Below are 13,245 nucleotides of genomic sequence, written 5' to 3' on the forward strand. Positions count from 1 at the left end.
GCACTTATCTGTGCCCCAGCAAGAATAACAGAGTTACAGCCTGCCATTCAGCCATTTTTGGTTTCAGCCATTTTAGAGAAAACAAAAATCTGTCCGTGGTGCCTAAGCACTGTTCTAGCACTCTTATTTTACAGGAAAAATTCATGACAGCTAACTAAACTCTTGTCATCTGGTAACTTTTCACAGGTGGAGATGTGCTTTTTGTCAGGATGTGATCATTCCATGCTTCTAGGAGGAGTATCCTGGTTGTCTGTGAGGCAGTCTGCTGATCAGCCCCAGTGTGTGGTGTGGAGGATGGACAGCCACAGCCTTCACGGAGGGGGGTTTGGAGCAGGTACTTCTAACATAGTAGCAGAAGGAAATAGCTCATGCTGCCTGATGTTAATATTCAAAATGCTTTAGATCAGGGATCACAAAATCTACTCTTCCAGGAAGTGATAGTGTGCAAGCTATTTAAAATTCAGGGTTGTAGCCAGAACTTCCATTTCAAGTGAAGTATGTTGAGCTTAGAGAAGAAGGAAGTGAGTATTTTTTTTCCCCAACCATGAACACTTTCTGTTAATTCTAAAGGCTGAAGTGTAATAGACATTTCAGGGAAACTGTTTTCATATTTCTCTGGCAGCAAGTTCCACATGAACTATGTATAGTAGTGAAACTACATACCGTAGTTACAGCAAACCTCAGAATGAAACAGTATTTTTATGGGGAAAAATTAAATATCCTCTTCAAGACTGGCTACAAAGAGCTAAATTTCTGTCTGTAAAACTGAGGAACTTGCACTAGAGTAGGGCATGTGGATGGGTGAGTTAGCCTCATCTCATGCTTGAGGGATGCATCTACATCAAGTATGGTATAGATTTAATTTAAGTTTGGGATTTGATGTGCTGCTGACATGAACTCTGTATTTTGGGAGTGTTTGTAAAGTCTGCTCATGCTCCTTCAGATCTGAGGCATCCCTTGTTATAATTAGGATATATAATTCTGATAGTGCCACAAAGTATTTTAGGATTGTAGTGAATACTTTAATGAATTCCATCAAGTAAGAAGTTATGAACTGGTACCTACTGCAGGGCAGCAAAGAAACCTCCAGTATAGAAGTAAACCATCAGATGAACCCAGTGGGTCTAATGGATCAGTAAGAGTCTGAACAGTGTGCAGAGCTGAGGGGAGCAGCATTTCTGTTTGTGTGGTTTTGGTGATCACTTTTTGATGGGTTAGTAGTTCTTTTCTCACTGGGGAAGTGAACTTCCACTGCCACCCAGCATTCAGCTTTTGAATTAAGGACGTGGGGATGAAAAAGGGAGTTTGAAGGCAGCTCCTGCTTCTTTACAACTGAGAGAGGGAAACAGAGCACCCAGCAGCTCGATTGCCTATGGCTGCTGTGGGCAGGGCCTGCCTTGGTTCTGAACCAGAGCAGAGGGGGCTGCAAACTTTTAATGTTTGTTAGATTGGTGACCTTCCTGCTTCTGTTTGTGTTCAGCTGGGTTCTTCTGGCAGCAAGTTGAATATCTACCCCTGCCCTGTTGTTTGTTTTTTTGGATTTTTTAAAGTATATTTAATATTGTTGGTTATTTTCTGGACTCTTTGCTGACTTCAGCATCAGGATAAAGTTAAGTGAACAGCATTTCTCATTAGATGAGATTGCTGTCTTTTTGTAGCCTTAGACTTATTACTAAGTTTTTCAAGCAGTGTTTGATCATGGTAGTTACATGTAGACAGTGTAACTAAGCTGTCTGAACAAGTACATCGCTGCTCTCTCAACCTCTCCCAGATTGCTTTGTAGATTCATCTGCATGGTTTCTCTGTCTTCCTTTTGGATGGGTGCTGTCACAGAGCAGTTGGGAAAGCAGAAGATAGGTCTGGAGCCCAAGTCTTCTGAGGGCCCTGGGGGTGTTGATCCTGGAGCAGAGGAGGCTGAGGGGAGACCTTGTGGCTCTCTGCAACCCCCTGAGAGGAGGTTGGAGCCAGGGGGGTCGGGCTCTGCTCCCAAGGAACAAGGGATGGGACAAGAGGAACTTTTGGCACAACTCAAGTTGTGCCAGGGGAGGTTTAGGTTGGAGCTGGGGAAGAATTTCTCCCTGGAAAGGGTTGTCAGGGCCTGGCCCAGGCTGCCCAGGGCAGGGCTGGAGTCCCCATCATCCCTGGAGGGGTTTCAGAGCCTGGGGATGTGGGGATGAGGGACATGGGGTGGGGGTGGCCTGGGCAGTGCTGGGATGGGCTGGAGGATCTCCCAGGGCTTTCCCACCCCATCCCATCCGTTCCTTGCTGGAGCTGGGAAGATCCCCACCCTGTTGTGGGGAACAGGACTGGCGGTGCCGTCTAACCCAGCACCTGAGTTTGGACCCGGCTCAGAGCGGATCCCTGCGGGCGAGGCTCGGGCTCCCAGCCGGTGCCGGTGCCGAGGCGGGGCTGCTCTCCCCCCGCACAGCCCCCGGGGCACCGCGAACCCTCCGCGGCTCTCGGGCTCCTGCGGGGGGGGGTGCGGGGCTCCAACCCGGGGTTTGTTTCAGCTCCGGCCAAGGCTGCAAGAAGCGCCCTGTTCTCAGTTCCCTTCCGTGGGGGGTTGGGGACTGGGGTCAGCCCTCCACCCCCCTCCCCTCCCCTCCCCCGGGGCTGTGCGGGGCCGCGGGCGGACGCGGATCCGGCTGCCACGTCCCGGGGGCCGGGCCGGGGGCGGGGCGGGATGCGGGGCCCAATGGCGGGGCGGGATGCGGGCCTGCGCCCTGAGCCCCTCCCGGGCCCCCCCCGCCGCGGCCGGCCCCGCCGCGCAGAGCCAGCGCGGCCGCGGACCGGAGCGCACCATGTGCGGTAAGGCCAGGGCTGGGCGGCCCGCGGGGATGCGGGGGGAGGAGGGGCTCGCAGCGCATCCCGCAGCGGTGAGGAGGAGGGGGTGGTCCCGGGGGTCGGGTCCCTGCCTGAGCCTCTTCTCCCCGCCGGAGGGGCAGCGCTAGGCCGGCCGAGCACCCCCTGGAATAAGGGGGCGATCGCTTCGGCTTTGCCCTGGTGACAGTGACAAGGAGGGGGGAGCAATCTCCGTTATCTGAAAATGTCATCGTGTGGCCGGCGTTCCCCCGCGGGAGGAGGGGGTGGGGGACACGCGACGTATTCATAAAGGGCAGATTCACCCCAAATTCTGTGCAAGTGTGGCAGGAGCGTACAAAAGAGCAGCGCTGCCGGTCTGCCCCAGACACGGCGGTACCGAAATCCCGGCGTTTCCGCGGTGCAGAAGCCTCCAGGGCTCTGGGTGGTGGTGGTGGGTTTGGTGCTGAGGATGTGACACTCCCGGTCCCCGGCAGGTGGGTTTCCAGGCTCTGGTTGTCACAAGCAACGAAGTGACACAGGAGCCGGAGCCCCAGCCAGCGTGGTTATCGCGTACACTGTAGGAAAAGGGATACAGGTTTCACCGGTAGCTCTTCCAAACGTGGCTCTGGGCATATCAGGATAACCACTCCCACTTCTAGGTGAAAAGTGTTTATCGCTGTTTTTTTAGCTGCTACAACTTCTGATACGGATACTCATGCACTGCCTCAAGTGTAGGTGCAGGGTGGGTGTAGGTTGTGAGGCAGACGGAGGTGTCCGTGCAGGGCTGAGCACCAGCTCTCCTCCCTCTGTTCCTGCCCTGGTGTCAAACTCACGGCTCAGGTCAGCTGGAGCACAACCAGGGAGGTTTTTCTCCACAGTTATGTGGGTGCTTTCCACTCCAGGTGCCCCTTGGACACAGGACATAACTTATCCTTTCTCTTCCTCTTTATTTCTATCACATTAGCTTTGTATTTTTCCATGGAATTTTATGCAACAGGGATCTGTTGGCTCCTTTTATTTGTCTTGCCGCGTTTCCTTTGTGTCCAGTCCCCCCCACACTCTATGTGCAAAATTTAAATGATGCTCTAAGCAAGACCGTGGAATTACACTTTATGTGCAAGCTGCCATTTCTTTAATTCTTTTTTGTGGGTTTGGACCGGCATCGACTTCAAACTGTGGAGATCCAGGTCTGTGGAGAGCTACAAAGAAGCAATCAGAAATCCCTAGTTCATCTTAGGTGTAACACTGTGTTAATTTGTGTTAACAGTACAAAGTGGAGCAAAGCTAAGAATAGAAGGGATAATTATTATTATAAATAGCTGCTGCAGGAGTAGGGATGGTTTTGGTGCCTGGTGCTTGCCTTATTTGAGGTCCAGCCTTTGAAATGTGCAACATTAACATTCTGCTCTTTGCCTTTTTAACTGTGATAATACCTGGAAACGTTGTGGGTGGTTACTTAGTTGCATCCAGATTTAGTGTGGTTTCTCCTCGATATAAGCAAAGTTCTTCTACACTGATACATTTTATGAAACCAGTAAAAAAAGAGTCAAGCGTTATTGGCTGTGGTGTTGGGTCTTGTTCTGGGAGCCAGAGATGGAGGGAAAAATGGGCAAAAGAGAGCATTAACAGGGCACATTAATAGAGAAAAATGAAGGCTTGGAAGTTGAGGAGCTCCTGGATGCCCGAAATGCGTGGCTGAAGGCAGCCAAGGTTTTTGTAGGGAACAGGAGAAGAACTGTTTGGAGTCCCAGGGTGCTACCACATGAACTCTTGTGACTTGTGGTTAACTGGTTGGCAGAAATGAAGAAATGCAGAACACAGCCCCTTCTGCTGCTGCCCTTCTCTGCCCAGCTGGGGAGCACAAGGCACAAATCAACGGTGCTCTCAGCTCACTTTAGGAAATGGTAATGGTGAGGATTGGGGCTTCAGCAAAGGAACAAGGTGAACAAATTGAGGTATTGCCCCTTAAATAGGCCTGAAAGAGTCTTGAATAGGCAGGGCTGGATTTCAGGTGCTCTGAGTACTCCCACTAACAAGGTTTTAATTGTCTTTTGTAGCTGAAGTGACAGTGGTATAGAGGGCTCTGATTGCTCATGTTGGCCTCTGCAAGGTCTCAGTAGCTGTGTCACATCATGGTGACAATCCTGCAGGGCTGGCTGCTTGTACAAAGCTTCAGACAACATTTCTGTAACAGCACTGTAAGTCAGGGTGTGTGTTATTTTATCTTGTCTGTTTATGTGGTCCACATTCAGATTTTTATCCAGCTCAGCTAGAAAGGGAGTGAATAAAAAGGTGACAATGCTGCATTTGTTACCTGAGTTCTTCCTGTGAGAGCTTCAAGACTGGAATTACCAACACAGTGTTTTCAATGGACTGATAATCTGATATTCAGGTTTAGGTGTGTGTGACCTTACAAAAGTCCTGGGATCTGATGTGCTTGATGGGTAAAGTAGCCTCAGAGTTCAGCTCCTTGATACCTAGCATGAATAACAAGTCTGCTGTGTAGATGTGATGGGGGTTTGTTTTTAATAGTGCTGGTGCAAAATAGGTTTTGTTTTTGGTATGTGTTACAAACCTGCAGTTTGAAGACCTGGCTAGGCATAAATCCAGTGTGCTTTGGTCTGAATGCACCAAACCAGTTCAATGGCATCTGTGAAATAGTTGGGAAAACAGGTTTCCCAAGGTAGCCAGGCCTGCTCTGTAAATAAGTAAGCCTATCATGCCATGACTGTTTTTAACAACAAAAAGGGGTTGTAGAATTTAGGTCTTGTATTACTAGTGATCACTGAAGATAAAAATCAGCTTTAGAAAAACTTGAGTTTCACGTTTTAGGGTTGCATGAGCATCAGTGGGCACTGCCCTCCTGAAACACCATTTGTACACCCAAGTGTGAACCTTCCTGTGGGGCATGGAGTAGCTTCTCTTGTCCCAGAAGCAGTGCTGGGAACTGATGGTTGTTTAGACAGGAGAAATCTTGCCCTTTTTAGCTGCTGGAGAGAGATGTGGGCCTAGGTGGTAAAGAAAGAACCAGTGGAAAAATGTGGTTCTTCAGGCAGTGGATGTTGTTTTGCTTTTCCTTTTTTCCCCAGTTTGAACATAATCTCTCCTGTGAATAGCTAGGGGTCATAATAATAGTAGCCTTCTCCTTTCTGACCTTGCACTTGTCCAAACTCTGCAGAATTAGCTGTGTTTTGGGCTGCAGGGGCTGAGGGTTCCACCTCACCCAGCAGCAAATCTTAGGACTCCACTCCAGTGGGTTTTGAGCATTGGTTCTGAGACTTTGTTCTGTGCTACAGTCAGTGTATGTGTTAAACTTGCTGTCACTGCCTCCTGTCTTCCCCTGCTGTAGCTGGAAAACAATATTTTAATCACTTTTCCCAGCCTGTAACTTATGTGTGTGATATTTAGTAGCCTGCATCTAATTTGTTGGAGACTCCAAGGCCTAATGTTCATCCCCAGGATAAAGGATTCTTTGGAATTGCCAAGTGGAGGTACTGATAACATCATCTGTTGAAATGGTTCTAACAGCATAGGTTTGGTACAAAGGATTTTGTAAATCTGACAGTAAACCTAGCCTGAAGGCTTTTCTACTGTTATGGGAAAGGATTAGGAGAAGCTATTCCTCAGAAACTCCACAAATTCAAGGCACTGGGGAAGGTGATTTATTCTTACCTAGAACTGGTGATCCATTTCGTTTGCCTGCAAACTTGCCATGAAATAAAGCACCAAAAAGGGCACAGGAAAATTAAGTTTTCAGGAAAAGTAGTTTAGTGACTGGGAACAATAGAATTTTGGTTAAAAAACTGTTCTGCTAGTCTGTCAACTGCTTATAGGGAATATGTAGCTGTCATTAAGAAGGCCCGGGTTTTTTTTTATTAAAAGTTGGTTCTAAGAGCTGAGCTTCACAAGCAGCTGGATACTTGCTTTGCTGGTGGTTCACCAGGTAAAGTTCACTTGGTAACCTGTAGGAAAGGAAGCATTTTATGTTCTAGAGTACATTGTTCAGGGTATTTCACTGAAGAAAAATACAAACAGGACTTCTTACTACAGCAGGTCTTGGTGTGACTCAGGCATTGTGTGTGTTATGTTGGAGAGTGACTCCTGTTCTAATCCTCAGGTATAATAGTGTCAAGTCCTGGAGTTCATTAGTGTATTCCAGGCAGAGGGGTTGTGTTCTCTGAGCCTGTCAGATATAAATTCCTCTAGAATGCTTGCTGCTGGCTTATTTTACCCAGGAATTCACAATTATAAACAGTGCTGGATTAGAATGAAGGTCTCAGGGTATTTTGCTTGTTGGTTTCACATAGCCTGCTTTTCACTTTGAACAAGGTCGACTCAAGGCTTCTCAGGGAAGCATAATAAAATGTCATCCATATATCTTGCTTTTCTGTAATACTTCCTCTTTCTGGCTTGTTCCAGAGCAGGAAATACTGAGAGCAGGTGTGGCACTGTTGAACACTTGCCTTGAATGGTGTCTAAATGCTCAAGTTGAGCTGAAACTGAAACTCCTCTTTTTAGGTCTGTTAGGGAGCTGAAATTCCCATTCACTGGTTTCAGGAATGTTCTCCTTGGACTTCACCATTTTCAGCACCTGGCATCTGGGCTGGAGAGGGGGAATGAGAGCTGGTGGTGCACCAGATGGGACCCTGATGGAAAGCTGCTAGATTTGCCTTGGAATTTCATCAAACCCAACATGTTTCCATTGACTCTTGTGAATTAAAGGAATTGTCAATTTGACAGAAAAATTGGTGCTTTTTGAGAGAGCTCCTGACAGAAGCTTTCGAGCAGCTGTAAAGATCTGTGCTGTATCTTTTAATCTTTTGAACTGTGTGGATTGATTTGAATATAAGCACAGGGAGGGAGAGAGCAAGGCTTTAACAAGGCATTGTGATCTGGAGAAAAAGATGTCTCTGGTGTGTGGAAGAAAGGTCTTTTATAGTCTAGACTGCAAAGCTGAGTTGCTGTGTGCATCCCACAGCTGCCACTTTCCACCTCGGAGGAGGCTCTGACTTCCAGCTGGATGAAGTGATCCTTTGTTCAGCTTTTGAGTAAAAAGAGGTTCTTTTCTTGAACAGCCAGGGCTTTATGTTATGCTGGGATCTGAGTGTCACCTGAGTTTGACTCAGCCACTCCCTTACTCTGTGCTTACTCTGATGGGACTGGAAGCTTGAGGTGCAGCTCCAGCGCAAATCCTGTCTGCAGAGCCCCTGTTGGTGGCTGCAAGGACAAATAAACATTTTTCAAAAATACACTAAGATCAGTGAAGCACAGCAAGTGTTTTATGGGCTGAGTTTGTTTTCTTATCAGTGTTTCTGTCAAAGGCAGAGGAATTGTACGTAAGAATGGAAGTGGTTACAAGATGTGATTGCTCATGTGTTCCTGAATAATCCAATAGTTAGGGCAGAGCCAGGAAAAATGCTGTTTTCTAAATGTGGATTGAAATTTTCTCCAGCTATGAAGAATCACATCACTATGGGACGTTTGAAAAAGAGAAAATTAAATAGATTTGGAAATATTTGCAGTGAACAAAACTGTTGTTTACACATAATGCATCTTGATCAAATGTCATAAAAGGATGGATAAACCTTCAGATATTTGATATAAGCTTGCAGCTCAGTAAGTCGTGCCATTGGGAAGACTCATGTTCATTTTCACCAGCCTTATTGTCCTAGTTTTAGCTTCAATTCTGCAAAATCTTTGCATATTGTTCTATTAATCTTTATTTAATTTTTTTCCTGTTTTGTCTAAGGTGAGTTTTAAACCTGCTTGTCTCAGTTACCATCCCATTTGTAACATATATCCATCACAGGTGAGCTCTTAGAATTTCATTTCCTCAGTGGGGTCTCCATCATCACTCCAGCTGTTTTCCCATCAAGGTCTAAAAGCTGAACTGAATCCAAATTAATCTCCCAATGTTTACATGTCAAGAGTGTGTCTGCATGTTTTGCAGTCTTAACTCTGTATTTGCATTTCTTGCCTTTTCAAAGTCTGTATTTCTTTATAAGAAGCACTGAATTCTGTGGGGTTTTTGTTTTGTTTTTTTAATGCCATCCTCAGTCTTAGATTCAGATTTTTGTTTGGCAGTCCCCATGAATAATCTTAATGTAATTGCTGTAATTAATAGATTATTTTTTTTATCCCCTGAGGGAAGTTCCAAGTTGGCTCCTTTCTAGATAGAAGTTTTCTGTTTGTTTACAGCACAGGTAGAAGTGAACTCTGCTGTTCTTCAGGTGAGCCATCCCTTCCTGCAGGAAGTCCCTTTCTGATCTGTGCCCATTCAGGACGTGGCATTTCATTGTACACAGTTGTGATCTGGGACAAAAAGACCCACTTTTGATTTTTTGAGGGGTTTTTTTTTAGTGTTCTTTTTTTAGTTCAGGTGTGACTGAACTTGTTAAAACATGCAGAGAAGAATAATGTTTCAAGCCACTGTCTGGTTTGGGTTGGAATTTCACAAAGATACCAAAGTTAGCTCTGGCTAGAGGAAAATAGTTCCTAATTTAAGTCTTTTAAGTTTTTTCTTTTCAAGTTTGTATTTTTGTTTTGTTTGTTTTTTGTTTTGGTTTGGGCTTTTTGTTTGTTTTTCTTAATAAGTTGTAATCCTTGTGTAGAAGCAGGATAGAGACCAAAATGATAAATTCTCACTTACAAAAATATTTTATGACAGGAAACTGACTTTCTGCCCAGTGGTTGTGCCCATCTGTTGTTTGGAGTCACTTCACTTACAAACAGAGGTTGCTGCTTGCCTGGACAATGCAGATTTTGGTAAAAGAGTGAACTAAGTAGCTCCAATTGGAAAACTTTATTTTTTTGCCAGAAGGGTGGGGAGGGTGGAGATGGAGAGCGTGGGGGAGATCCTTCAGAGGAGGCTTTTGACATCCAGCAGAGGATGTTAACTGCTGTCAGGGTGTCACTGCTTCAGCTTTGAGCTGTGAATTGCCAGAACCTCACCCTGTTGCTATGGTTACTGGAACCAACACTCAAGTGGAACCGAGGCCATCAGGAGGTGGCAGCAGCAGGCTGGGGTGCTTGGCTTGGGGTGGCAGGAGCAATGGAGCTGAAACTGCAAATATTTATACACTGGGTTCTGATAGTCTTGCAAGAACTTGTCAAAAAAGGCTTAAGGCTCTGGGAAAAAGAAAGCAGAAGCCAAATAAACCAAATGAAATGCTTTTGTGTTTTGTTATTTTCTTCACCTGACAAGGTGGCTTAAGGAGGAACAATAGAAAATGCATCTAATTTTTTCTATAAATACAAAAGAAAATAAGCAAGACACAGTGTGCTGTTTTTGCAGGGGGACTGCAGGGAGATGTAACTTCTAATGCTGGTGCTTTGGGAGTGGGAAGGTGAAGTTCATGACAAACCTGTCCTGAGACCTGTAGCTAAAGTCCATGGAAGAAGGAGAAGGAATGGGAGAGGATCAGGCTGTCCCTAATCAGACTAAAAAACCCCTTGTAAAGATTTCAGCACTCTGTGGTATTCAGGGTGTCCATCAACTCTGAGTAGCCCACATTTCTGCTTACAAAATAAATTTGGGGATCAGAAGGTTTTGAATTACTTAGTTTAGTTCTAAAACACAAGCAGCTTAAGAATGAGGCTTTTCAAGTGTTCTTTAAAATAATCTGTGTGTAAACATAAAGATACATGTTTCAAAAATCATTCTTACAGTAAAATTTGAATAAAACTCTGGGATCTGTGAGGCAGGCTGTATGGCAGTACAGGAAAAAATGTCAAAGTTTTGGGATGCCTCTAAGAGGACTTTGCTTTTGTGTGTGTGTGTGACTGAACTCTTCTCCTCAAGAGGTTTTGATGAAGTTTCTCAAATTACAAACCTTGAATTAGCACTCACATTTATCAATGTTTGTGTGAAACATATCTTGCTTTTATTCTATGCAGATATTTTTCCCCTTTAAGATGTTAAAGAGGGTGAAATGGTAAATTTCAAGTGCAGGTATTTCAAGCATCCACTAAATGTCCTCTCTTGCTGCTGCTTCATGCTGGCACCAGAGAATCTTTCTGAAACAGCCATGCTTGGTGGTGGAGATGGAGGATTTTAAGCCCTATCAAGGATTAAAAATAGAAGTAACAATCTCTTTTCCCTTGCAACCTACAGGAAAAATAACTTCATTAGTTGGAGGCTGTTAGTTTGAATGAGTTAAATGATCTCTTTTTTTCTTAGTCTGTGGGAGGAACTTAGGGAAAGCTATTCCAGGCAGAACTCCCTTTGAAGGTGGCTCTAGAAGGTGTCAGTGAACCTTGAATTTTTCATCTGGAGTGATCAGTTTCCTGCCCCCTGCATCATCTCCTGACACCTCCCTCTGCCATGTGGGTCTGGCTCGTGTGGAGATAGCACGGAGTTTCCTCAGCTGTGATTGTGTTGTAAAATCTGCTCTTTTCTCCCCACACAGGAATCTTTGCTTATCTGAACTACCATGTTCCCCGGACAAGAAGGGAGATCCTGGAGACCCTTATCAAAGGGCTCCAACGTCTGGAGTACAGAGGTTATGATTCTGCAGGTACCTGAGCAGCAAGGCTCTTGTTCTGAATTTTGGTTGGGAAATGATGATTTTGTTGGGGTGTTTCTGAATGGTTTCTACCATCTTCTGCTTATGAAGGAAGCTGAAACACAGACAGTGGATGTTCCTGTGGTCAGAGGATTGGATTAACTTTCAGTATAGAAATTTCTAGAAACATCCTGGATGCCTGTTGTTGTCTAAGGCTTTAAAAATACCTGGAAGATGACAAAGGGAAAATTAATTTCTAACCTAAGTGGTTTCTTGCCTTTTTTTGGAGGGTCAGCTAGGAGGGGGAAGAAAGGGCAGTGTTAAAAAAATAAACGAAACCAAAAACCAACCCAAAATCTTCATTATTTATGTATATAAAATACTGTAATAGACCTCCTGCTCCTCACACTCTTTCTTCCTATTCTGTGGTGGTGCTTAGGTGTGGGAATTGATGGTGGAAACGACAAAGACTGGGAAGCAAATGCTTGCAAAATCCAACTTATCAAACAGAAGGGGAAAGTGAAGGCTCTGGATGAAGAGGTTCACAGTATGTATTTCCCTTTCATTCTTTTCCAGCTCTCCTACCTAGAACTGTCCTCTTACCTCATTTTGAGGTAAAATACCACCTTTTTTAACTCCAAACACGTTCCAAATAACTGGGTACAAAGTGCCAGAGATAGAAAACATCTCTGTGGGGAAAAGTAGAAGTAATGGGAGATAATTGTTTTATTTTAGTGAGGTGAGGATTGCAGGAAGGATGCTTGTGTGTGTCTGCATTCTGAATCCCCTTAAATCATACCTGTGTTTTTCTGGTTTTGCTGATGCTGCCCATGCTGTTGTCCTGCTGAGCTTCCTACCTTGAGCTCAGCCCCTCAGTACTAAAAAAACCTTTCCAACTTTCTGCTTCAGAGCAACAGGACCTGGACCTTGATATTGAGTTTGATGTCCACCTGGGAATTGCCCACACCCGCTGGGCCACCCATGGGGAGCCCAACCCAGTCAACAGCCACCCCCAGCGCTCCGATAAGAACAACGGTGAGTGGGGCTCCTGGAGCCCCTGGAAAAGCCATCCCTGCTGCCTGGTGTGTCCCAGGGAGGGGTGGCTGTCCCCAGGGCAGGGGGTTTATTGCAGACTGTGATGCTGAGCATGGTTGCTGTGAAGCCAGAGGGGTTGGGGTTTGGTTTCTGGGCATGGGACAGTGAATGAGACTGGGATGTACTGGAGAGTACAGGGGAGAGCTACGGGCATGGTGAAGGCACCTGAGCATCCCTGCTATGAGGAAAACCTGGGAGAGCTGGGGCTGTGCAGCCTGGAGAAGGCAGAGAGGGGATCTGTGAATGTCCATCAATATCTGAGGGGTGGGGGGCAAGAGGAAGGAAGGGACAATCTCTGTTCAGGGGTGCCCAGGACAAGGAAGAATGGGTTGGAGCTGGAAGATGGGAAGTTCCACCTCAAGATGAGGAGAAACTTCTGGAGAGTGAGGGTGAGCCCTGGGCCAGGCTGCCCAGAGAGGCTGTGGAGTCTCCTTCTCTGGAGACTTCCCAAACCCTCCTGGATGTGTTCCTGTGGCCTGCCCTGGGGGATCCTGCTGTGGCAGGGGGGTTGGACTGGATGATCTCCAGAGATCCCTTCCAACCCCTGACATTCTGTGATTCTAATGATCTCAGGGGGGTTGGGATTAGTGCCTGGAGGTTTGGTGGCTGCATGGGCACAGTGTGAGGAGGAGGTGAAGAACAGAGGATGAGGTCTGATGGTAAGGATTTTCATGGCTGTTCTTTGGAATGGAATTCCATAGACCTTTTTCTTCCCATTTATTGATATTTTTTGCTGCAGACAGAGGGGGTGGTCTGCAGGGGGTGTTGGCAGCAGCACCGAGGAGCTGCAGGAGCACAGGGGTTTCATGGCTCCCATCAGGCTGGGAGCTGCTGAGAGGTTTCA

General features: G+C 46.1%; 1 protein-coding gene across 4 annotated transcripts in view; it reads left to right on the forward strand.

Moving 5' to 3' along the window:
• Nucleotides 1-2,738: 2,738 nt before the first annotated feature.
• The window catches only part of GFPT1 (glutamine--fructose-6-phosphate transaminase 1), a 37,381-nt gene continuing 26,874 nt past the window's right edge, over nt 2,739-13,245 (forward strand). For all 4 annotated transcript variants that reach the window (XM_030463972.1, XM_030463974.1, XM_030463973.1 and 1 more), the window contains exons 1-4: nt 2,739-2,808; nt 11,211-11,318; nt 11,746-11,853; nt 12,216-12,341. In XM_030463972.1, coding sequence (XP_030319832.1) covers nt 2,802-2,808; nt 11,211-11,318; nt 11,746-11,853; nt 12,216-12,341 — 349 coding nt within the window. In that variant the 5' untranslated portion in view covers nt 2,739-2,801. The remainder of the gene's footprint in view (nt 2,809-11,210; nt 11,319-11,745; nt 11,854-12,215; nt 12,342-13,245) is intronic.

The sequence above is a fragment of the Calypte anna genome, chromosome 22 (genome assembly GCF_003957555.1).
Source record: "Calypte anna isolate BGI_N300 chromosome 22, bCalAnn1_v1.p, whole genome shotgun sequence".
Lineage (NCBI taxonomy): Eukaryota > Metazoa > Chordata > Aves > Apodiformes > Trochilidae > Calypte > Calypte anna.